The 26,038-nt window shown below is 46.4% G+C and overlaps 1 protein-coding gene across 1 annotated transcript; it reads left to right on the top strand.

Annotated features, from left to right (window-relative positions):
- The first annotated feature begins 1,448 nt into the window (after window positions 1-1,448).
- LOC136512412 (glyoxysomal fatty acid beta-oxidation multifunctional protein MFP-a-like) lies at window positions 1,449-24,719 on the top strand. Its single transcript, XM_066506378.1, has 18 exons — window positions 1,449-1,641; window positions 2,209-2,280; window positions 2,357-2,413; window positions 2,492-2,545; window positions 2,639-2,706; window positions 2,810-2,891; window positions 3,560-3,615; window positions 3,713-4,015; window positions 4,090-4,176; window positions 4,567-4,741; window positions 4,816-4,937; window positions 14,611-14,774; window positions 14,848-15,102; window positions 15,744-15,865; window positions 15,981-16,102; window positions 23,740-23,888; window positions 23,993-24,131; window positions 24,262-24,719. Exons 1-18 carry the CDS (start codon window positions 1,548-1,550, stop codon window positions 24,295-24,297), a joined length of 2,157 nt encoding a protein of 718 aa, XP_066362475.1. The 5' UTR covers window positions 1,449-1,547; the 3' UTR covers window positions 24,298-24,719.
- Window positions 24,720-26,038: the final 1,319 nt, after the last annotated feature.

The following is a 26,038-nucleotide window of genomic DNA, read 5'->3' as shown; positions in this document are numbered from 1 at the left end:
GACTTCCCACATGGGCGCCAACGTCCACAGCCGCCGCTGCATCGTAACCTTAATCCTCGCTGCCACCGTTGGCCTAGTGCTTTTTGCGGCGGTGACGTCGGCGACATAGGCTCCCAACGGCATCAGCGACGGTGAGCTGAAGCATAGTCTTCCCGGTGGGCAGGATCCGGTGCACGACCATTCACCGCGGCCCTATAACATTGTCAAGCATGAAGTTCCTAGCGGCTGGAACCCAGCATCGAACCGTTCGTCGGCGCCCTATGACATCATCGAGCACGAAGTTCCAAGCAGCCAGAACCCGGTGTCGAACCGCTCACCGCCGCCTTACGACATCATAAAAGCACGAAGTCCCTAGCGGCTAGAACCCGGTGTCAAACCGTTCACCACCACCCTACGACATCATCAATCACGAAGTTCGTAGCGGCCAGAACCCGGTGTTGAACCGCTCATCGCCGCCCTACGACATCATCAAGCATGAAGTTCTAAGTGGTTAGAACCCGATGTCGAACCGTTCACCGCCGCCCTACGACATCATCGAGCATGAAGCTCCTAGGGGCCAGGACCCTCTAGTAAGGCCTTGTTTAAATTTAGGGTGTAAAGTTTTTGAATGTCACATCGGATGTTATATGAGGGTATCGTATAAGGTGTTTAGATACTAATAAAAAAATAAATTACAGAATTCGTCAGTAATTCACGAGACGAATCTATTAAGCCTAATTAATCCGTCATTTGCGCATGTGTGTACTGTAGCACCATATTGTCAAATCATGGACTAATTAGGCTTAAAAGATTCGTCTCATAAATTAGTCGCAAACTGTGCAATTAGTTATTTTTTAATCTATATTTAATACTCCATGCACGTGTCCAAATATTTGATGGGATATGAAGTAATCTTTAAGGGAGGAACTAAACAAGGACCTAAATTGTTCACCACCGCCGTACGACATTGTTAAGCATGCGTAATATAATAAAACTTTTTTGCTCTTTTGGTTGATGATCTTGTTTCTATGCGTTTTTGTTTCTCCTATATCTATCCATCGTTCTTGAGTTCGTTCCGCCGCTGTGGGTGATTATTGTTGTATAGGCCTAAATCGTGCAATCGTGGATGGTGGCCTGATGAATACGGCTCACGCTAAGGCTCGGGAACCGTGGCAAATCCACTATAAAAAAATTTATCTGAATATCTTTTCTTTTTCATTTGTTATTAAAAATCATAGAATCCATATATATATATATATATATATATATATATATATATATATATATATATATATATATATACACTTACTGTTAGTCTGTCACACAGGGCAAATCCAGGTGACACGCCATTAATTTTTTAGCTATAACAAATCATACTCCATAATCTGTGAGAAAAACTATTATGAATATTTTTGAATAAATAAGTCAGAATGCCAGCCTCGTGAGTTCCGCTGTGCTATTTGCAAATCCTCGCTGTCACAGGCTAACAGGCATAAACGCCACCGGTGACCCGGAGGCCGGAAACCCACGACTCTTGCCCCGCCGCATTGTCGTTGCCGTCGCCGAAGATGGCGAGGGGCACCACCACCATGGAGGTGCGCGCAGACGGCGTCGCCGTCATCACCATCTCCAACCCGCCCGTCAACGCCCTCTCCCTCGACGGTATTACCCCAAAATCTGTTCCCATTCCCCGCGGACGCTCTGATTTTCCGCTCGTGTTGGTTCCTTAGTTTGGGGACTTGGCGTGGGGAATGCTCCTGGATCAATCGATCTTCGCTTCGCCAGTTCGCCTGAAACAGTATCTGTGGGGGAATGAACTGTTCGCTGCCTTGCCTGCTAGTGGATGAACAGTAGTACTCCCTCTTTTGTCTTGTGCGTAACCAGCACTTTGTTCTTTGTTCCCGTCGTTATAGCTGTCTTTTGGAGTATGCTTTGTTTACGCAACAAGTCAACTTATGTCAGCTCTAGCGGAGTGTCTGTTGCCTCGTCCTCTGAGGGTCAATCATACATGCTGTACATTCTAGGATTGCTGTTTGTCTGGCCTCATAAAGCAATCTAGCAGTAGTGGTGCTCCACTTGCTATGTGAAACTGCTAATCATTGTTACCTGCTAAAAAAAACTGCTAATCATTGTTCTTACTCATGCAACTTTGTACGATGTTACCCCTAAATCAACGCCACAGGCCATTAATGTGTCAGTCTGATAGGCCCTCTTGTTTCTGTTTTGCAGTCATAGCTAGTATGCAGAGGAACTATGCAGAGGCGCTGAGCAGGAATGATATCAAGGCAATCGTCCTCACTGGTAAGTCACCAAAATAAGTTTCTTGTCAAGTGTCCTATGCTAGTGCCGTGTTTCTAGTGTTTTTCTTGTTGCACAGGTGCCAAAGGAAGGTTCTGCGGTGGATTCGATATATCTGCGTTTGGAAATAAGCCAAGTAAGAATGACAGTTCTGTACCAAGTGTGTTCTGGCCCCTTCCACTCCTGAATAACTAAATATTTTACATGTCATCAGAAAATGAGAAGCCTGGATCCATGTCTATCGATTTCTTGACTGACATAGTGGAAGGTAATTTATCATGCTCTTGCTCTTGCTCTAAACACGCATATTGGTAAGCAAGTATTTTCCATTATTGAGTCATTGATTGTTTGTTGCTGCCAGATGCTCACAAACCGTCAGTGGCTGCTATAGATGGCATTGCTCTAGGAGGTGGATTGGAGCTTGCTATGGTATATGCCTAAGTTGTTTTTCATCATATCATGCTTCAGATTTCTGTATTTTTTATTCAAATACTCGGCTATTTGTTATACATCAAAAACTCTTTCGGTCCAGGTTTGCCATGCTCGCATTTCAACACCGTCAGCTCAATTAGGACTACCTGAACTTCAGCTTGGAATCATTCCTGGAATGGGAGGTATTCTCAACCCCCAACATATACTACATATACTCTCACAAATGCCCCAATATTTTCTCAAACTCCCCTGTTTGTGGTGTTTTAGCCTTAGGCCTAAACGTTATTATGTTTGACCCTGCACCTATCTCCTTTTGGCAAAAGGGCTCCTGCATCCATGTTCAGATTTCCACTATGAATGGTATATGAAAGCATTCCTGCCATAAAAGTAGAATTAAATCTTCTGTAATTCTCAAAGATACATTGACATTTTCTGTACATACTAGAAGCATAACATGTTGGAGTTAGCTCCTCCAAACAGGCCTGATATGTTCTAGTGGATGAACACCAAATACAGTTTCCATACAGCAGGAATTGGGAAGTACAAAGAAAAATAGTTTGCTAGCAAAAGTTCGGCTGAAGTACTCCTGCTCTAACTATAATAATTATTTAAAAGGTCATGTTCTGGACATATTACTGCTAATCATACTGCTAACCATGTGCTGAACATATTAACCATTCAAGATAGCAAAATATTTACCCACAAACAATAGTTACTGTAACATAGTTAGGATTCAAAGTTCTAAATAATTACATTTTGTCAACTTTTGTAATAAGATAAGATAATGCCCAGAGGTGTGTTCCTTGATTTTTTTTCCATTTTCTGTGTTGAAGTTCTTAACTTTTTGCAGGGACTCAACGTCTTCCCCGTCTTGTTGGCCTGCCAAAAGCCCTTGAGATGATGTTGGTAAGCTTGAATTGTATTAATATAAGTTGCAGTGATGGTCATGACACAAACCTACATAGACTGTTGTTGACTGAGTACTGGTGTATTCTCCTAATAGATGTCAAAGACTATAAAAGGCACGGGGGCACAAGAAATCGGCTTAGTTGATGCTGTTACTTCAGCTAATGAATTGGTCAACGCTGCCTGTTCCTGGGCTCTAGAAATTGTTGAAAAGAAGAAACCATGGTTCAGAAGTCTCCACAGGACTGATAAACTTCCAGATCTTGCGGAAGTGAAGGATGTTATGAAATTTGCAAGAGTTCAAGCTAAAATGAAGGCTGCTAATGTTCAGCATCCCATAGTTTGCATTGATGTTATTGAAGAAGGAATAGTCTCTGGCCCTCGTGCAGGTCTCATGAAGGTAAATCACCAATTGGTGCTATTTTATGTTAGTATTGCCCCAGTGCTTCTTAGTATATTTTCATTTTCTAACAGGAAGCCCTCTCCGGGAAAATGCTTGAGCAGTCTGAAACAAGCAAAAGCTTAAGACACTTTTTTTTCGCTCAGCGTGCTACTTCAAAGGTTGGTAGAAATATGAGGTCAAAGCATCTTCAACATATCCATTTTCATTCATATAATCAGCCATATTCAGAACTTTGATTTATGTATTGCAAATCCTTTTAAGAATGGTTGACCAAATATGTTGATGGTCACAATAAGTTTATTTATTGTAATTTATAGATAAATCAAGTTATGGTATGAAATTGAAGTTCATTTCTGTATATTTGTGATGTAGTTGCAGGATTTTTGTTACTCCAGTAAACTTCTTTTCAAGTGCCTTTATAACATAAATATAAATATAATTGTATCTCAAATTACACATGCTAACCCAATCCTTTTGTTAGAGAGATGCATTACAAATCCATGTTACTGCCTTTCATTTATCTGACGATATCAACCTACCACCACCAGATTCCAAATATTACCAACATGGGTTTGACAGCACGGAAAATTAAAAAGGCAGCTATCATTGGGGGTGGTCTAATGGGATCAGGCATTGCAACAATATTAATATTGAACAACTTCAATGTTGTCCTGAAAGAAGTAAATGAACAGTTCTTATCTGCTGGCATTAACAGAATTAAAGGTATATTTTATTCACTTCTCTTAATTTTATTGGGATTGACTTCAAGTTCCTCAGAAGTTTGTTCTCTTGTTCAGCCAATTTGCAGAGTTTCGTCAAAAAGGGTCAACTTACTGTAGAAGATTATAAAAAGAAACTGTCTCTACTATGTGGTGTTCTTGACTATGAACAGTTCAGAGATACAGATGTAGTCATTGAGGTAGACCCAATATCTATATTCACCACTCTCTGATTAATATGAGATAGCGCTGCTTATTCAGCTTTGTCACCTATATAGAGAGGTAGCTTCTAACAAAGTTATACCATATGCTTAGGTATAACTAGTTACGTGTTTCTTATAACATCAGAACCAATCAAGTACTCCCTCCGTTCCAAATTGTAAGACGTATTATAATTTGGGTCTGAGGAAGTATCTAAGAAACAAAGAAAAAAAAATTCTTATGGGAGGCTTCCTTAGTGGCGCGCTACATCGGGCCCGGATGTAGTGAAAAATGAGCAAGGGTCTTCGCATCTGAGTCGACGGGTGCGAAGGGTAAGGAAGCTAGTCGAACCAACTAGGATCCGTTTAGGTAGTTGGAATGTAGGGTCACTTACAGGTAAGTTAAGAGAATTAGTTGATACCGCGACTAGGAGGCGTGTAAATATATTATGCGTTCAAGAGACTAAATGGAAGGGTCAGAAGGCGAAGGAGGTGGACAATACAGGTTTCAAGCTTTGGTACACAGGGACAGTTGCGAATAGAAATGGAGTAGGAGTTTTGATTGATAAGAGCCTCAAGAATGGTGTGGTGGGAGTGAGAAGGCAAGGAGATAGGATTATCTTAGTCAAGCTTGTCGTTGGTGATATGGTCTTGAACGTAATTAGTGCGTATGCAACCCAAGTAGGCCTCGATGAGAGTGCTAAGAGACAATTCTGGGAAGACTTAGATGGCCTGGTTAGAGCTATACCAGTAGTGAGAAGCTTTTTATAGGAGGAGATCTTAATGGGCATGTAGGTACTACAAGCGCAGGTTTCGAGGCAGTTCATGGAGGTTTTGGGTATGGTAGTAGGAATCAGGAGGGGAGGAAGTTCTGGACTTCGCGGTAGCTTTTGACCTGATGATAGCCAACACTTTCTTTAGAAAGAGAGAATCTCATCTAGTGACCTTCAGTAGCGGACAACATAGTAGCCAGATTGACTTTGTCAGTAGTTAGCCTAGTGTTCTTGTTTTTCTAAGTTACCTACTATAGATATTTACTATTCACTGTAATGTGTTTCCTTGGCAACCAAGTTGATCATGGTGCCTTGGCAACCAAGTAGGAATCATAGCATCTGCTTTATGCAGTTAGAATATGCTAAGGAGTAGGTACACCACTTGCCTATATATGCAGTGGTTAGCATCTTTGTATCTCTAAAAGTCATTTTTGCAATACAATCCAAGCGGCCTGTTGGCCAAGCCCTCTGGCAACCAACAATTGGTATCTAGAGCCGGTTGAGAGACAGGGAAGAGCATGGCCACCTCCGCAGAGAGAGCAGCAGCAGCAGCCGCCGCCGCCGAGCATCGGGCGCAGCGTCTGGCCGCGGCAGAGGCCGCAGCCGCGCAGGCGCGGAGGCCGCAGCAGCAGCAGCTCGGAACGCAGCCGCCACGGCCGCGGCTCTGCGTCGAGAGTTGGTGGAGGAGGATCTGCCGCGTGATCGCCGCCCGTTTCCGCGGAGGAGTCCGGAGCGCGAGCGCAGGCAGACGCGGTCGCCTGATCGGGATCAGGATCGCCGCCGCGGACGGGCCAGGGGCCGCTCGCCGGTGATCCAGACCGTGTACAAGGACTCTGGCGCAAGTTCCACCTGGCCGATGCTGAACAAGACAAATTACCATGAGTGGGCCTCGATCATGAAGCTGAAGCTCCAGGCGCGGCAACTCTGGGATGCGATCGAGTACCAGGACCTGCCATACCATGAGGACAGGCGCACGGTGGAGGCGATCATCGCCGCCGTGCCACAGGAGATGCAGATGCCGCTGTCCGAGAAGGGATCGGCCAAGGAGGCCTGGGACTCCATCGCCGCCGCGCGGATCGGAGTCGATCGAGTGCGCCGCGCCACGCTCCAGCGACTCCGCAGCGACTGGGAGAAGCTCGCCTTCCGTCCAGGAGAGCAGATCGAGGACTTCACCCTTCGCTTGATGGCCCTGAAGCAGCAGCTTCTTCTCCACGGCGACAACGACATCGATGAAGAGCGCGCGGTGGAGAGACTCCTGCGCGCCGTGCCGCCAAAGTACGCTCAGCTCCGGATCGCCATCGAGACGCTTCTGGACTTCCAGGACCTCACCATCGAGGAGGTGTCTGGACGCTTGAAGACGGTGGACGACATGGAGGCGTTGGACGCGGAACCGGCCGCCATCGGTGGACTGCTGCTGACAAGGGAGCAGTGGCGTGCCAAGGAGAAGGAGGCTGCCGCTTCCGCGTCGGGCAAGGAACCACGACGTCATCCACGCGGTGGCAAGAAGCAGCGCGGGAAGGGAAATCGCGGTGGAGGAAACAGAGGCGGTGGCGACGATCGCGGGGTAAACGACGACACCTGCCTCAACTGTGGTGATCGCGGCCACTGGGCGCGCGACTGCCGCCAGCCGCGCCATGGTGGTGGTGACCGCGGCGGCGGCGGTGGCAACCAACGCGGAGGAGGCAACCGTGTTGGAGGTGATCGAGGTGGACGGCGCGGTGGAGGGCGTGGCGGTGCTGCTCACGTCGCAGAAGCAGAGGACGATGATGGTGCTCTGTTTTTCGCCCACGGCTTCCTCAAGCTTGACGAGAAGGACGAAGCCGTCTGCTCCAAGGCCACGGTCTCCCTCGACATCAACGAGCCGCGCGCGCGTGTCTTCCTCAACACCAGCGCCAACGAGGAGGCGCTCGACGGATGGTACCTTGACAGCGGGGCCACGCATCACATGACCGGCCGCCAGGAGCTCTTCGCCGAGCTCGACACCACGGCGCGCGGCACGGTGCGTTTCGGCGACTCGTCTCGAGTGGAAATCAAGGGGACCGGCTCCATCGTCTTCCAGGCCAAAAACGGAGATCAGCGCGTCCTCCACGGCGTCTTCTACATCCCAGCGCTCCGGAACTCGATTATGAGTTTGGGGCAGCTCGACGAAGGAGGCTCCAGGGTGGAGATTGATCATGGAGTGCTCCGCATCTGGGACCGGCGTAGTCGTCTTCTCGCCAAGGTACATCGCGGGCCCAGTCGGCTGTATGTCCTGCACTTGGAGGCCGCGCGGCCGGTATGTCTTGCCGCCACGAAAGAGGACGAGTCATGGAGGTGGCATGAGCGCTACGGGCATCTCAGCTTCGAGGCGCTGCACCAGCTCGGCAAGAAGGAGATGGTGAGGGGAATGCCGGTGATCAAGCATGCGGAGCAAGTCTGCGACACCTGCGTCACTACCAAGCTCCGCCGCAAGCCATTTCCGCAGCAGGCGCAGTACCGCGCGCAGGCGCCCTTGGACCTCGTCCACGGCGACCTATGTGGGCCGGTGACGCCGGCGACGCCAGGAGGGCGCCGCTACTTCTTGCTGATGGTGGACGACGCCACCCGCTTCATGTGGGCGGTGCTTCTGCCGACCAAGGATGCTGCTGCGGATGCCGTGAAGCGGGTGAAGGCCGAAGCAGAGAAGGAGACCGGCCGTGAGCTCAAGGTACTGCGGACCGACAATGGAGGAGAGTTCACCGTCGGCGAGCTGGCGCAGTACTTCGCCGCCGAAGGAGAAAATTTTCCCTTTTTGAATTCTTTTTTAGTATATGAAGCAAAAAGAAAGAAAAGATGGATAAGGATTGTATTCTTTAATTATTTATCTATGTTTTATTACTTAATTTATGATTTACGAATTTCAAAATTTTTTTTTATTCTATTGGATTGGATTTGTTCGAGAATTCGAAGAATTACAACAAAATCTTTAGAAATCACATTTTTAGTTAGGAACTTCTATGGATTTTATTCTTCTTCTTTTCTTGGGATCCAAAATAGAAGAATAAAAGAATAGGTATAAGAATTAAGTTAAGTCGATCCAAAAAGGAAAGGAGGTTCATGGCCAAGGGCAAAGATGTTAGAATCTAAGCGGCACTACTCTGCACCACACTCACCGCAGCAAAACGGTGTTGTGGAACGGCGCAATCAGACGGTCGTGGCGACCGCGCGCGCGCTTCTGAAGCAGAGGTCCATGCCGGCCAAATTCTGGGGGGAGGCGGTAATGACGGCGGTGCATCTGCTCAACCGCGCGCCAACAAGAAGCTTGCAAGGCAAGACCCCCTATGAAGCCTGGCACGGACGAGCGCCGGCGGTGAGCTACCTGCGTACATTCGGCTGCATCGCCTACACAAGGGAGCTCGGGCACCTGCGCAAGCTCGACGACCGTGGCAAGGCTGGGGTCTTCATCGGCTACGCCGAGGGCGCCAAGGCCTACCGGGTCCTCGATCCGGCGACGGGACGCGACGTGGTGTTTGATGAAGGGCGCGGCTGGGATTGGTCCAATTCGGCCGCCGGGACGTCTGCTTCCGCCTCCAGTGACTTCGACATCGAGTTCTGGGGAGTCGACACAGACGGAGCTCCGCCGCACACGCCGTCACCAGCTCCAGGGGAGCACGATCCACAAGCTTCCTCTGCTTCACCAGCTTCCTCTGCTTCACCAGCAGCAGAAACCGAGCAGGCGGACCCAGTTGAGTTCGCGTCACCGCTCGAGGACGACGACGATCGCCTTGATGCTTCCTACGGTGGCGAGCAGCTGCGGTACCGTACCATGCCCAACATCATCGGGGACGCACCCACACCGCTGCCGGCTTCACGTCTCTTCGCCGAGCTTCACCTCACGCACGTCGGCGAGCCGGCCAACTTCACGGAGGCTAAAGGCGATCCTGCCTGGCAGGCTGCCATGGAGCAGGAGATCAAGGCAGTTGAGCAGAACCGCACTTGGGAACTTGTGGAGCTTCCTCCCGGTCATCGGCCCATCACTCTGAAGTGGGTCTACAAGCTCAAGAAGGACGAGCGGGGCGCGGTGACCAAGTACAAGGCGCGTTTGGTGGTGCGGGGCTTCGTCCAGCAGGAAGGGATCGACTTCGACGACGCGTTTGCTCCCGTGGCGCGCATGGAATCCGTCCGAGTTCTCCTCGCGCTGGCGGCCCAAGAAGGATGGCGCGTCCACCACATGGACGTCAAATCAGCCTTCCTCAACGGTGACCTCAAGGAGGAGGTGTATGTGAAGCAGCCGTCTAGCTTCACCGTCGCCGGGAAGGAGAAGATGGTGTACCGTCTGCGCAAGGCTCTGTATGGCCTGCGGCAGGCTCCGCGAGCTTGGAACGCCAAGCTGGATGCCACCCTCAAGGAGATGGGTTTCCAGCAAAGCGACCATGAAGCTGCGATGTACAGGCGAGGAACAGGGGAGGAGCTGCTGCTGATCGGTGTCTATGTTGACGATTTGATCATCACCGGTGCCAGCACTCAAGCCATAGAAGGTTTCAAGGCTCAGATGAAGAAGGTCTTCGACATGAGCGACCTCGGCCTTCTGTCCTTCTACCTGGGAGTCGAAGTACATCAAGATTCAGCTGGGATCACTCTGAGGCAGACCCATTATGCCAAGAGGATCCTTGAGCTAGGAGGCATGGATGCCTGCAACCCTGCCCATACACCAATGGAGGAGCGGCTGAGGTTGAGCAGGCAGAGCACGGCTGCAGAAGTTGATCCTACCCAATACAGAAGATTGGTGGGCAGCCTGCGATACTTGGTCCACACAAGACCTGACTTAGCCTTCTCAGTTGGCTTTGTCAGTCGATTCATGGAGAGACCAACAGCAGAGCACTAAGCTGCCATCAAGCGCATCCTGAGATATGAGATATGTGGCTGGTACTCTGGAATTCGGACTTCACTACACTAAAGCTCCAGGGAGAGCAAGGTTTGTTGGATACTGCGACAGTGACTTGGCTGTGGACATTGACACCAGCAAAAGCACTAGCGGCACTCTGTTCTTCCTGGGAAGCAATCTTGTATGCTGGCAGTCTGTGAAGCAGAAGGTGGTGGCTCTATCTAGTTGTGAAGCTGAGTACATTGCCACTACCACAGCTGCAAAACAAGCTATTTGGCTATCCAGGCTACTAGCAGACCTCCTTGGAAGGAATGTGGAAGTGGTCGAACTGAAGGTTGACAGTAAGTCTGCACTTGCTCTAGCCAAGAATCCAGTCTTTCATGAGCGCAGTAAACACATCAGAATCAAGTACCATTTCATCAGAAACTGCTTGGAAGATAGAAGTATCAAGGCTGATCACATCCACCACTAATCAGCTAGCTGACATTCTAACCAAGTCTCTTGGAAGATCAAAATTTGAAGAGATGAGGGGAAGAATTGGGCTCAAGCACATCACTTCCAAGGACCACAAGGCTAAAGGGGAGAATTGTCAGTAGTTAGCCTAGTGTTCTTGTTTTTCTAAGTTACCTACTATAGATATTTACTATTCACTGTAATGTGTTTCCTTGGCAACCAAGTTGATCATGGTGCCTTGGCAACCAAGTAGGAATCATAGCATCTGCTTTATGCAGTTAGAATATGCTAAGGAGTAGGTACACCACTTGCCTATATATGCAGTGGTTAGCATCTTTGTATCTCTAAAAGTCATTTTTGCAATACAATCCAAGCGGCCTGTTGGCCAAGCTGCCCTCTGGCAGCCAACAGACTTTGTCCTCGCAAGAAGAAAGGACAAACGAGCATGCTTGGATTGCAAGGTGATACCAGGGGAGTGTGTTGTTTCTCAACATAAGCTTTTGGTGGCAGATTTTCGTTTTCAGGTGCGTGCCCGTAGGGATAAACAAGCTAAGATTGAAAGAACAAAGTGGTGGAAGCTGAAAGGGGAGGCGTCAGAGGTATTCAGGGAAAGGGTTATCAAAGAGGGCTCTTGGAAAGAAGAAGACGACATAAACAACATGTGGGAGAAGATGGCAACCAACATTCGGAAGGTGGCCTCAGAGGTGTGTGGAGTAACCAAAGGAAGTGGAGGCGAGGCTAAAGATACTTGGTGGTGGAACGATGAAGTCCAAATGGCTATTAAGGAGAAGAAAGAATGCTATAGACGCTTGTACCATGACAGGAGTGTGGACAACATAGAGAAGTACAAGGTGGCAAAGAAGACTGCAAAGCGAGCTGTAAGTATGGCAAAGGGTAGAGCGTACGAGGATCTTTACCAACATTTGAGTACGAAGGAAGGAAAGAAGGACATTTATAGGATGGCTAGGGTTCGTGAGAGAAAGACACGGGACTTCAACCAAGTTAAGTGCATTAAGGATGAAAGGGAGCATCTCTTGGTGAAGGAGGATGAGATCCGACATCGATGGCAAGAGTATTTTGATAAATTGTTCAATGGTGAGAATATGGACACAACCTTTCAGTTGGATGACTCTTTTGATGACACCAATAGGCGCTTTGTGCGGAGAATCCAAGAATATGAAGTCAGAGAGGCGTTGAAAAGGATGAAAGTAGGTTAGGCGATGGGACCGGATGGTATCTCAATCGAGGTGTGGAGATGCCTCGGGGACATAGCTATAGTATGGCTAACCAAGCTGTTCAACCATATTTTTCGATCGAACAAGATGCCTGATGAGTGGAGGAGAAGTATATTGGTACCGATCTACAAGAATAAAGGGGATATTCAAAGTTGTACTAATTACCGGGGAATTAAGTTGATGAGCCATACTATAAAGCTATGGGAGAGAGTTATCGAGCATCGCTTGAGAGCAATAACGCGGGTCTCTATGAACCAATTTGGTTTCATACCCGGAAGGTCAACCATGGAAGCTATTTTCTTAATAAGACAAGTTATGGAGCGGTATAGAGAGAAGAAGAAGGACCTACACATGGTTTTTATTGACTTGGAGAAGGCTTATGATAAAATACCAAGGAATGTTATGTGGTGGGCTTTGGACAAACATAAAGTTCCAACGAAGTACGTTGGGCTCATTAAGGACATGTACAACAATGTTGTGACTAGAGTTCGAACAAGTGATGGAGACACAGATGACTTCCCGATTAGGATAGGACTACATCAAGGGTCAGCTTTGAGCCCTTATTTGTTTGCTTTAGTGATGGATGAGGTCACAAGGGAGGGACATACAAGGGGACATCCCTTGGTGTATGCTTTTCGCGGACGATGTAGTGCTAGTTGATGAAAGCTGGACAGGAGTGAATCAGAAACTGGAGTTATGGCGGGAGACTTTGGAGTCCAAAGGTTTTAGACTCAGTAGAACTAAAACTGAGTATATGAGATGTGACTTCGGCACTACTACTCGGGAGGAGGAAGATGTTAGTTTGGAAGGTCAAGTAGTGCCTAGGAAGGATACCTTTCAATATTTAGGATCAATGCTACAGAGGAACGGGGATATTGATGAAGATGTTAGCCATAGAATCAAAGCAGGGTGGATGAAGTGGCGGCAAGCGTCTGGTGTCCTATGTGACAAAAGGGTACCACAGAAGCTAAAAGGCAAGTTTTATAGGACGACGATTAGACCTGCTATGTTGTATGGTGCAGAATGTTGGCCTACGAAAAGACGACATGTTCAACAGCTAAGTGTTGCGGAAATGCGTATGTTGCGTTGGATTTGCGGTCATACAAGAAGGGATCGAGTTCGGAACGATGATATACGTGATAGATTAGGGGTAGCGTCAATTGAAGAAAAGCTTGTCCAACACCGGTTGAGATGGTTTGGACATGTGCAACGGAGACCTCCAGAGGCACCGGTGCGTAGTGGAATCCTAAGCCAGGATAGTAACGTGAAGAGAGGCAGAGGAAGACCGAAGTTGACTTGGGTTGAGGCAATAAAAGGAGACTTGAAAGGATGGAATATACCCAAAGACTTAGCCTTAAATAGGAGTGCTTGGAAGACAACTATTCACGTGCCTGAACCTTGATTGCTTCTGATGGGTTTCAACTCTAGCCTACCCCAACTTGTTTGGGACTTAAAGGCTTTATTGTTGTTGTTGTATGGGAGGCTTAAGGATGAAAATATTGTAATGGTACTTGGCAAAACCCACAAAACTCCTACCTTTGAGTGTGGTTTGAACTATTGATTTACGTTATTGGAAGTAACCTGTCACACGTCTGATCTGGATCCCCCTCATCAAGCCAAACGGGCCAGGAGAGACCCAAGACGGAGCACTAGCCGGTGCCAGGCCACCCTGCGTGCGGCAAGGGAGGTGCGCAGCCAGGGGGGTGGGCCACCGCCGCCACTCAATCCCCCTGATATCCCGGAGGATTCGGAATAAAAGGAAGTTTAGGAAATAAATAGGAAAATAATTAGAAAATTGTTTAGGAAATAAGGATTGAGTTTGTTTAGGAAACAGGTTTGCTTAGAATGTAGAAGTTCAAATCTATAAGGACTCTAAATAGGGCTTACTTGGAGGTCAAGTCTAGATTGCTTAGGGGTCAAGTCTCCCAGAACTATAAATAGAGGGGTGATGTAACCTTTCAATCTTAAGCAAGAATAGAGCTTTGCTCTTTAAACCCCAAGCCTCTCTCTCTCTCTCTCTCTCTCTCGCGCGCGCGCGCGCCGCCGCCGCTGCCCAAGCCCTGCGCCCGCGGCCCTAGCTGCTGCCCGCCACAGCCGTCCGCCGCCCACGCCAGTCGGCCCCGGCGAGCCACCGCCGGCCCCCTGCGCAGGGCTGTGACATAACCAACTAAGTTTAGATGAAACCTAGAAGAGTCCTGACAGTATATTACTTAATAATTATTATGTTCTTGCAACAAAAATACATATTGTCCTTGTTGCTTACTTTGTACAATAGCTTGTAAATTCGCTGCATCCTTAGTCTACTTAACCTGAAGTGTTTTACTTAGCTAAAGTTGAAAAGACAATGATCTTGATGGCTACTTGGACAGGCAGTTATTGAGGATATGTTTCTGAAGCAGCAAATATTTTCTGATCTTGAGAAGTATTGCCATCATAATTGCATATTTGCCACAAACACTTCAACAATAGACCTGAACATAATTGGTCAGAAGACAGCTTCTCAGGATCGCATTGTCGGTGCACACTTCTTTAGGTAGTGTGTTTTGCACCTACATTCTGTTTCCCATTTCTCAAACCATGTATCTAATTGGTGCATTAATTTTCAGTCCAGCTCATGTCATGCCACTGTTGGAAATAGTTTGTACTCATCATACTTCTTCTCAAGTTATTGTGGACCTGCTTGATTTGGCAAAGAAGATACAGAAAACACCAATAGTTGTTGGCAACTGCACAGGTTTTGCTGTCAATCGGATGTTCTTTCCTTATGCTCAGGCAGCTTGTTTTCTTGTTGATCATGGTCTGGATGTGTATCACACGGATCGTGTGATCACACAATTTGGAATGCCAATGGGGCCCTTCCGGTAAGCAGCTACACATGGCCTTTTGTTATTGTCTTCAGGAATTGAGTTTGAACATAGCCATGCTTTTTCTTGTCTGCTGTGGTTTGTCTGAAACTATGCGATCTTTCCATTATAATTAAATCGGTTGAAGCAGCTTCCTGCATTAGAAGAATCAAGATTATGACCTTGTTTTTTGGTGCAATAGGAACCAAGTAGATTCTGAAACTTTTGACTAAGGGATGAGTCCTTGCACTACTACTGTTTTGTATCAGCCATCTGTCACATGCAGTCCTTGTTTTCTTCCATGTCTTGCTGTTGAGTTATCCATCATCAACCTGATAACGCTTAACGCCCATATATTACTTAACTTTGGTTAAGTAAACTTGTGGGCTGGCATGTTTTCTTCTTAATATGGTTACTTTGTAGAATTCATTTACGTATCGCTTTCCTTTTCTTTGAAGCAGATGTACCGCTTGCTTTTGTTCCTGGTTGTACACTTGTATTGCTCTTTCTTTGTTTCTTCTTTCCATTTTGTGCATTAAGTAGGGCGGTATCAAGATACCCTAGTTATCTGATTCAGATTCATCGTGGCACCTTGTTTTGTCTCAACAGATAACTGTTTGATTGACATTGGGTTTCGTTTTTGATAATTTGTCATACAGATTAGCTGATCTTGTTGGTTTTGGTGTTGCTATTGCCACAAGAAAGCAATATTACCAAAGTTATCCTGAACGATGCTACCAATCAATGCTGCTTCAGATTCTTGTTGAGGATAATAGGACAGGTGCTTTCAGGCTGAAAATACGTTGACACATAATTTGCTTCAAACTATGAGCCCAATTGAGTTTGTTCTTCTAACAGCTGCAGCTTTCCTATATTTTTATCTGTGGAATGTTCAGGTGAATCTTCTTGTAAGGGCTTCTATGTATATGACGATAAGCGCAAAGCCTCTCGAGATCCTGATTTGGGAAAGTACATTGAAAAATCAAGGAACATGGCAGGTGTTATGCAAGATCCTAAGGTCATGATCCTATATCTCCTTTAGTTTTTTGCTCTTTTCCCAAGGAGGATCCGCATGTGTTCTGTCATTTTTCTCCATGCACACTTCTCTAGATGATCTAAAACAAATGCATAATGGGCTGCGCAAGTTGCTGAGAATTGTGGGAAATTAGGTGCTTTGGTCGCTGATCGGCTTCCAGGCTGGAAAGCGGATTTGCTCACAAAGGCTGGGAGAAAGATTTTGGTTCAGTTTGTGCTCACTTCCATGTTGGCAATGGATCTTCCTCCCTGAGCTCTTAAGGGTGTGTTTGATTTCGGTGCTGTGGGAGGCCAGGCCTGCGAGCCAGGCCCAGGCCAGCCACGGCCAGGCCCAGAGTGCACAAGTGCCCCTGTTTGATTTCCTTGTAGCAGTGGAGACAGGTCCAGCCTAAGCTTTGTTTGATTCCATCACTTAAGCAAGGCCCATCATCAACTACCTCCAACTGCCAGTTGGAGATGTTGTTTGATTCGGGCCAGGCTGGTCATGGCCCAAGAAACCACCAGGAGGAAGGGATACAACAGCAGAACAAGATTTGAATCATGTCAGGTTCAGTTAAACTAAATTTCGTCCAAACAAAAGCTTACAACAATATGAAATAAAGAAAATTGGCAATAACATGGCCTCAGACTAATTGCTGTTCCCATTCATCATAGTCAGGTTAAAAAAACGAAAAAAAAACAGCACAGAGTTCAACAGCCATCACTTAGGATGAGGATACAGTTCAACAGTTTTCTGGAGAGGAATGCAGCACATGCAGGAGATGCAAAGAACAAAGATCACAGATGGATTAGTGTCATCATCGGCCTAGACATTGCAGTTGCATTACCTAGACATGGCCAGTCTCATCCAAAGAGCTACAACCAGCAACAAAAGAGCCAGACTCATCACAATCTTCCAATCTCCAAGCTTATCATCAGATGGTGCAACAGCAACAGAAGAACAATTAGAAGGAAGAGACTGTTGGGAAACAGTAGCTGCTTGTAATGATGCAGTGCTTGCTCATAGTTTTGGTACTTCTTGTACCTAGCATTTTTGTAGCAAAACACTTGCAGAGAACACTCATGCCAAGTGAAGTAAATTCCAGGGGTGTAACCCTCAAAAACCACATAGCATGGAGCCATTAATCTGCAATGTAAATATTTGTAAGAGCCTCAGTGGTGCTAAGTTAGATGAATTTTGCCATAGTCTTAGTTTCACTCACATCAATGTCTATTAGTAGGCAAGCAAAGAAAGGTAGTGCCTCAGGCATATTTTGCAGATCAGAAACAGTGCATGAGGCAACATTGAAGATCTACGATTTTGGTAAACCAAATCGTAAATATCAAATGTCGACCAATGAACTGATTCTATAAGTGTACAAGTAAATAGTTGACATCATTGGCAAAAAAAAATGTATTGTCCTCAGCTTTAAACAATTTGCTGCAACATTCTCAAGTAAATCATAGGTGCCTGTACATCCATCAAATAACAGAAAAAACCAACAAATCAATGAGAGCACCAACCGAAGTCCCAAAAAAGAGGTTGAACCAGAACATCATGAAGGCCATGAAAGCCATGTGAACGTCCATTCCCAGCCATCACTACAGTTACTTGACCATGTGTTGCTAGGGAATGGACATCTCACACGGGTTCGATGACCACCATGAAAAACACCAAGAAGACATCAAAAAACAGCATACAGGCACCTCATAAGTGTAAATGGTTTTGCATCATCGGCCATGATCCCATTCCTCTCATTGCAGCAACAAGAACATGAAGAAGCATAGCCAATAAAGTTGACACAGAATACAACAGATGAAATAAATGTAGGAAACAAAAGAATAAACACATGTTAGTTCAGGCCACCACATGTAGGTGGCCTCAACTTTGGTATTTGCTGCAACAATCTGAACTCAGTCATTGGTGGCTGTATTTCCAAAATAAAACACAGATCAAGTAAGGTCCTTTAACAGATGTTCACCAACCAAATCATGAAGGCCATGAAAGCCATGTGCACGTCCATTCCCAGCCATCACTACAGTTACTTTACCATGTGTTGCTAGGGAATGGATGTGTCACATGGGTTCGATGACAACCATGAGAAACAGCAAGAAGACATGGAAAATCAAATTATACAGCCACCTCATTAGTTTTAATAAGCTTTCATCATCGGCCATACCCAATTCATCTCATTTACTGCAGCAACAACAGAATGCACAGGATAGGTAAGGAAACCCTACAGTCAACAGAGGTTGCATATTAATACAACAAGGTTGTGCCCAAATAGCAGTTCAGCCCACAAGAAGTAGGCACAAATAGCAGTACCCAAGTCAGACTTGGTTATCTATAGTTAGCCACCCTCCTACTAAGCAAACCCAAAAGGACAAGTGCTGGTCAGCCATCTACCTGCACAGGAACTACACCAAAATGGAACCCAAAAGAGAAGAGAGTGGGTGAGGGAGGTGGAGGAACTATACACCTCAACAGTCAACCCCCTCTTTGCCTTGCTGTCCTAGTTGGACAGAACTACATATAGTAGTTCTTGACAAGGTAGTTCCTCAGCCAAATGTCCCTATGGCTGATTGCCATGTTCACAAAGCCTATGCCAAGGGCCTTGTTTTCCAGCAGGTAGGTGTAGGCAACAATGATGGCTTCAGTGGTGAAGCCATGCATCTCCATGACTGCAAGATAGAGGTCAAGATCCACATGTGCAGGACCTGTCTCCCTAAGTGCATTAGCCACATTGTTGACAGCATCTGTCATGTTGGTCATCATAAGCATCTCATCCTCACTGAAGTTGGGCCTCTTCCTCTTTCCCCCAACTATTGATGTGAGCAGCTCAGTGGCCTTGCTGCCCTCACCAACCTCAGAGGGGGTTTTCACATCAGCAGCACAGGTGAATCCATTGCCCTCTATCTTAGCCGCCACACTGTCAGCTTGGTTGACACCAAAAGGCTCACTAGACCCTATGGCATACCTACCAGTAGCCATAGCACCACCAAAGATGGTCTCCATCTCAGTGTAGAATCTGATAGGTGTGTTGAGGAACTCAGCAACTTAAGGGTGGTCCTGCAGGCATTTTATTTGGTTTAGCAAACAGGATAGATGAGAAACAGTGACTACAAGTGTTGATGACTCATTGTCTACCTTGCAGTGTCCAAGGTAGTGCTCTGGTTCCAGGATAATGGCATGGGTGTCCTGATCAAATAGTGCACCACTAAGGTCCTTCAACTTGCAAACCCTAGCCCACTTCTGCCTCCACTTCCTCAAGTGGTTGTACACTTGAGTAGGGCTCACAACCTCACCAGTATACTCCCTAAGAAGCTTTGCCACTGAGTTGACATCCTTATCCTTGAAGCACTTGTCAGCCCTACTCCCATCAGACACAATTTGGGCCATCCTCAGGAAAAACCCAGATGAGTTGTTATTCCACCTCATGGGGGGCCTCGCACCACCAGCACCCCCCTGGGCAGACAATTCCATAGGTGCATCACCCTCCACATCGACCACATCAGGTGCAGCCCCTACAGCAACACCAGCAGCAGCTGCTACAGCAGCCCCAACTCCTGTTGGCCCTCCAGCAACCCCACCAAGCAAGTCAGCAGCAGATGCAAACCCAGCAGCACCACCAAGTGAAGCCATCCTAAATAGATTACCAGCCAAGCATAAGTACACCATATGGAAACATACAACTTGAACAGCAGATAAAAGAGAGGAAATTATTAATAAGCAGGTCTCAGACATGTCCATCACATATTACATGAACTGTACCCATACATGAGTTCCATACCAGGGTGTCCAATCGAAAATATACATCAAGTGTATGACAAACTAAATTCTAGAGGTCCCCCTACTAGCCCACATGGCATTACAAATGCCATCCCTCCTAAGGGCCATCCCAGTAGAATCTTGGGACAACATGTCTCCCAGAGGTTGGGTATCATGTGCCTCAGGAAGGGAACCTTCAAAGTTATCCTCTGCAGACACAACTTGGTCTTTTCCAAAGCCAAGTATCCAATTGTGGAGAATGCAGCATGCCAAGACAACCTTGACTTGAGTCTTGTAAGTATGGAAGGGTTTGTTGTCAAGCATCCTAAATCTGTTCTTGAGTGCACCAAAGGCCCTCTCCACAGTCACCCTAAGTGAAGAGTGCCTTAGGTTGAACAGCTCCTTTGCATTGGTGGGGTAATTGCGGCTCCCATATTGACCCCCCTATAAGGGGGGAGGAAACCAATGCGGCATGCATACCCAGCATCTACAAGGTATAATTTGCCTACAAGTGAACCAAACATTGACTATAGTGAATGTGCTTGGTAGTGTATGGACATATGTGAATGTGTATTTATTACACAATTTAGTTACCTTCTGGAACAGTGAACCCATCATCCCTCTCAATTGCATCAGCAAGTATCAGTGCATCATGAGCAGACCCCTCCCAGCCAACAAGAACATAGGTGAACTTTAGATCAAAGTCCACAGCAGCCATAACATTTTTGTGGGATTGCTTTTCCTACCCCTGAAAGCCTGCTGCACGTGTCTAGGCACCCTTGCCAACACATGTGTGCCATCAATGGCACCAATGCAGTCCTAAAAGTGGGATAACAACTGTTAAGTACCACTAGTTGTTTAAATTGGCACATTAACATGAATTATATTTACCTGCAAGAATGGGTACCATCTGTGGCTTCCCATTATTTTTGGATGGATGGAGGTGCTAGGAGGCTTGATCATTTCTGCCCTAAGCTCACCAACAGCAAACAAGACTTGGTGGAATATCCTACCAACAGTCTCAATGGATCTCCTGAAGGACTAGTGGACAACCCTAAACCTTTGGTTGTGCCCAACAACATGGAGGAACATTGCAACCTGTTCCTCCACTGAGCACCCCCTAGTCTCTTTTACTAGGGCCCTTTGTCTAAACAGGTTGCATAGATGGAAAAAAGGGGCTCTGGTCATACGAAGCATAGCTAGGCATTCAGCATCAGTGGAGCTGTAGATCATTTGGAGGGTATTTTGTATGTGCTTTTCAGCAACAGACCTAGGACCGTAAACTATTGGCTCTTCTTCGGCCCTAAGCCTCCTAAGCCTAGTCATCAGAAAGGATAGCATGACTACAACCATGGCTGCAGCTTGTCTCGCCATCAAATGACGATGTTCATAGGGATCCATCTACAAAGCAGTGAACATTGACATATATAACTCAGATGTAAACACCCTGGCTGGCCTCAACATGCATGAGTGAGCATTCAACAACAAAAAATAGCACGGCTGCATAGGGAAAAATGCCTCCAGTGCATGGACATATTCATCATCGACCGTAATAGTATATCAAACGAAAAAAAAAACATGAGCAAAAGCATGGATCTGTGCAAATCGAACAGCTTTATCACAAACATCAACATGATTGAGCTCAATGTACTCAAAATAGGCAACAATAGATCCAAAATAACCAAACCATGCATCATTTCCATAGGCGCATCCAAACCCTAGGGACGAACAAAACCCTAACATCGCAAGAATGGGGAAATGGGGTCAATTTCACCTCGGGGTGGTCGTCGGAGCTTTCGAGGTGCCCGAAACGGAGAGGAAGAAGAGCAGCCGGTGGAGAGGTACCAGATCTGGAAGGAGAGGGGGCAGATTCGCAGCCACCAACACTAGCCGCACCAACGGAGTCAAGGAAGACGAAGGAGGAAGAACACCGCCTCCACGGAGCCCGGGAGGAGACGGAGCGGCCACGCGGCGAACCAGATCCGATGGCGACAAACGGAGACAAGGCCCAGGGATGCAGGGCACCGCCGCGACGGCCACCAAACTCGCCAAATCCTCCGGTCACTCAACGGGATTGCGGTAGGGATGGAAGGGAACGAGGTCGGGAAATGGAGGAGAGGAAGACGAAGCTGGGAGGGAGCAGCTTATAAAGACGGCGCGGCGGGGGAGGGAGGGAGGCGCGCGGACATTTCCGCCTTCCCGCGCGAGCCCGCGCGAAGCAGCCGCCGGCGCCGAAATTCGCCCGGGAGGAGACGGAGAGAGCCGAGCCCTGGAGAAACGTGACCTAATCTCGTTTCCCGGTGTGCAGGAGAGAGAAGGAAATATGCACCGCGGCGGCTTGGCTCCCAGGGGCCCAAGAGATATCAAACACGAGCAACTGCAGCTGGGGGGGCGCAGGCCGGCCTTTTGGCCCATATCAAACACGCCCTAAAGCTATTGATAAAATTAGAAGGGGCATTCTCTGGAGGGTCAGAAGGGATGCGAAGGGGGGGACACTGCCTGTTGGCCTGATCTAAGGTTACTCACCAGAACTCGGAGGCCTTGTCATTTCACAGCTGCAGCAGCTGGGATGGGCTCTCCGGATGCGTTGGTTGTTGCTGCAGAAAACTGAACCTGATAGGCCCTGGGCGGCTTTCCAAATCCATGTGCACCCTGCGGTCAAAGCTTTCTTTAGAGTGGCCATTGTCTCAGAAGTTGGAAATGGCAAGAACACAATTTTCTGGACCGACAGGTGGCTGCATGGACAGAGCCTGGATCAATTAGTGCCTACTCTTTTTGGATCCGTCAACAACAAAACAAGGAAAAGGACATTGTATGAAGCCCTTACCGAGATGAAATGGGTGAGGACATACGGGGGGTGCCATTACAGTTCCTGTGTTGACAAAATTTTTGAAGTTGTGGGACCTTCTCTCGGATTTGACTTTGCAACCTAAAGTAGATGATGCTCATATATGGCAATTCTCTAGTTCAGGAGTGTACTCTGCTAAATCTGCATATGAGGGATTTTTTATTGGGGCTGTACAGTTTGGGCCTTGGGAGAGAATCTGGAAGAGCTGGGCACCAGGCAAATGCAGGTTCTTCATGTGGCTAGTGGCACACAATAGGTGCTGGACTGCAGATCGTCTTGCTAAAAGAGGTCTGCCCCATCCTGAACGCTGCCCACTCTGTGACCAAGCTGAGGAAACGATTGAACACCTATTGATCCCATGTGTCTTTCCTGGCAAGTATGGTACAACATTCTACATAAGGTCGGCCTGCAGGACCTCTCCCCCCAGCCTGATGACAACTCCTTTGATGCATGGTGGGCAAGAAAAAATTCTGGGGTTGATGACCAGACTTCGCTGTGTGTTTGATGGGATTCAACCGAGCCTAAATAGTGTTTTGGTTTCGGTAAAAGATGAGTTTCTCCTGTGGAGTTTGGCCGGAGCTAGGGGAATATCCAATCTCCTTGCTCTAGAGCCAACCAATGTGTGAGTTCCTCTCTAGTGGTCTTGGGTCAAGTTTGAAATTTGAGAGGTACAATATTTAGATGTAAAAGGGTGTGTGTAGGTGTGTGCCTGTATGGGGTTTCTAAACCCACTCCTTTATTCTTCTTAATATAATGATACGCAGCTCTCCTGCGTGTTCGAGAAAAAAAAAGAAATTATGTGCTTTGGTAAGGCAATTTAAGAACAAAAATATAACTTTTCAATTACAAGTAACAAAAATTAGGTTTACAGGGAACTATGTGGCTACTAGTTGTTATAAAAACTGAGTATCAACCATTACACTCTAAATGCTAATCTCTTTACATTCTACACAATAGTGGCTTTATTGTTATTTTGTTTCAAGTTATATACGTCAGATCTGACAGTTGATTTCCTTTCCCTCAGCTGATGAAACTAACAGATAATGACATCGTGGAGATGATCTTCTTTCCTGTGGTGAATGAAGCCTGCCGAGTGCTTGATGAGGGGATTGCTCTCAAAGCATCTGACCTCGATGTAGCTTCCATCATGGGGATGGGTTTCCCTTCTTACAGGTCCAATAGCTTCTGTTCTGTGTCACTTTCACTATTTCTCCTTTCCATGTCCATCCTTACTGATATAATCCTAAATCTTCCATGGAACTGCTATTTCACATCAGGGGTGGAGTAATGTTTTGGGCCGACTCGCTTGGTGCGAAATATGTGTACGACAGACTGGATGCATGGTCGAAGGATTATGGGGATTTCTTCAGACCCTGTGAATATTTAGCTGTGAGAGCTCGTCAGGGTGCATCCCTGGTAAAGACCTAGAGCATCATGTCCTTGATTTCGTTGATACATCTATGCTTCCTTATCAAATGAACCTTCTCTCATACTATTTCTCTCATTGGTTGAATAATCTAAATTTGCATTACTTAAACTACTGCAGGCTGCCAAGGTTGATGGTGTCAAATCGCGACTCTAGGGTTTTGTTGTTCATTTGTCCGGTCATGCTTATACAGACTTTGGCCTTGCTGACATTGAGATGTTTTGAAAACCCTTGAGAATCAGGAGTTTGACTGTTACAATCATGCAGTTGCAAAACCTGCACAAGTGAATGATAGGGAGCCTAGCGAGGTAGAAATTGCATGTGCCTTCGTGGGATTGCTGAGGATCTACAGCAGGAATTTCTCTGAAATATTATGTGCAGTTTGTTGAAGTGATGCTCGCAACTTTGCATAGAATAATTACAGGGAGTTTCTCCGAAACGTTATGGGACATTTAGACTTTGTTGCAGTAGATTATTTTTAAGTTTTTAAAATAAAATTCGTGGAATGCATGGTCGCCTGTATGATACAACATTTCAGTTCGATCATCTGCTCGAAAAGTACATGTTTCATATCGATGGGGTTGTTGCCAAAATGATGTACCGAGCTGCTTATATTTTCCGCGCATTCTGGTCGTACTGTAGCATGGTCTCTCATCTCTCATGGTCTTCAGTTCATGTAAGTTCCTGTTTAAGATTTATCCATTTTGGGACTAACTTAAAGGTGATGTGACAAAGCAACACTGCCAAGCCAGTTTCACGACGTGGCACATTTCCTGTTGCGCCACCCTGCGGTAGTTTCATGCCCTGGTGCCTGTAGCATTCTTTTGGCCTGGTAAAACGCGCTTTATGGCGAAGTCTGTCACCGTTGCGGTTGCCCTAAGCTAAGCTAAACAAAAATATCTTAACGGAAACAAAGAACAAAGAGCTGATGTACACCTAGGTCCTGTTTGGATCTAAAGAAACTAATTATTAATGCCTGCCTGCCACATCTCCTCGTGAGACCAAGAACCTGTGTCTGTGCAGTGAGCCAGATGCTCAATTTTTCCTCTGTTAGGAGGATCTAATAGTATTCTATATGTTCTAATAAATTGTAAGCTGTTCAAGTCTTTATACATAATTTTGTTACATACCTAGACACAGTATATATCTATGTACATAGCAAACACTATATATTTAAAAAGCCAAAACGATTTACAATTTGGAACGGAGTAGTAATATTTTTCAAAGTTCTGTAAAATTAAAAAAATTCAGCAATTGCTACCAAGCTGTCAGTTCAGGAATTGCTTGCACACAACATCATAGTTTCCAGTCTATGAAAAATTCCTATTGCAGCAATTGTATTCACGTACCCCAATCCATTGGATGATAAGAAGTTGCATGATGCCTGGATCTCACTCCCTTCAAAAGGAACTATTTTGTGTTGTAGTTCATGTTGCATCTTTCCAGCAAAACACCTCAATTTTATGTATAGGGCAAACACCATGGTTAATGGACACACCATCTTGATAACAATCCATTCCTAATATTACTATTATTCCCAAGCAGCCAACTGGCCAAACTGCCACTGAAACAAAGTTTGTTGTATAGGAGCTTGCATGGGTAGTCGAGTGACATTTTGTTTTGAAAACACAATAATATACTTGTTGCTGATGGCAGGAGAGGTTTCCTGTCTTTACGTGGCAACTGAAGAACTTCTCCCACATCAACATGAGAAAAGGAAAACATGCCATTGCATGACCTTGTTCCACCAAAGAAGCATGTGTCGTATTACTGGAATTCCCCTTTTAATGATATTCGGGAGAAAACATCAATGCCACTGCATTTTCTTGTATCATGGCAACATGTGCAGATGCACAAACATTGAAACCATTATGAGTTTCATCTCTTGTATCAATGC

Source organism: Miscanthus floridulus, chromosome 16 (assembly GCF_019320115.1).
Source record: "Miscanthus floridulus cultivar M001 chromosome 16, ASM1932011v1, whole genome shotgun sequence".
NCBI lineage: Eukaryota > Viridiplantae > Streptophyta > Magnoliopsida > Poales > Poaceae > Miscanthus > Miscanthus floridulus.
This window is presented reverse-complemented; position numbering and strand designations above follow the sequence as displayed.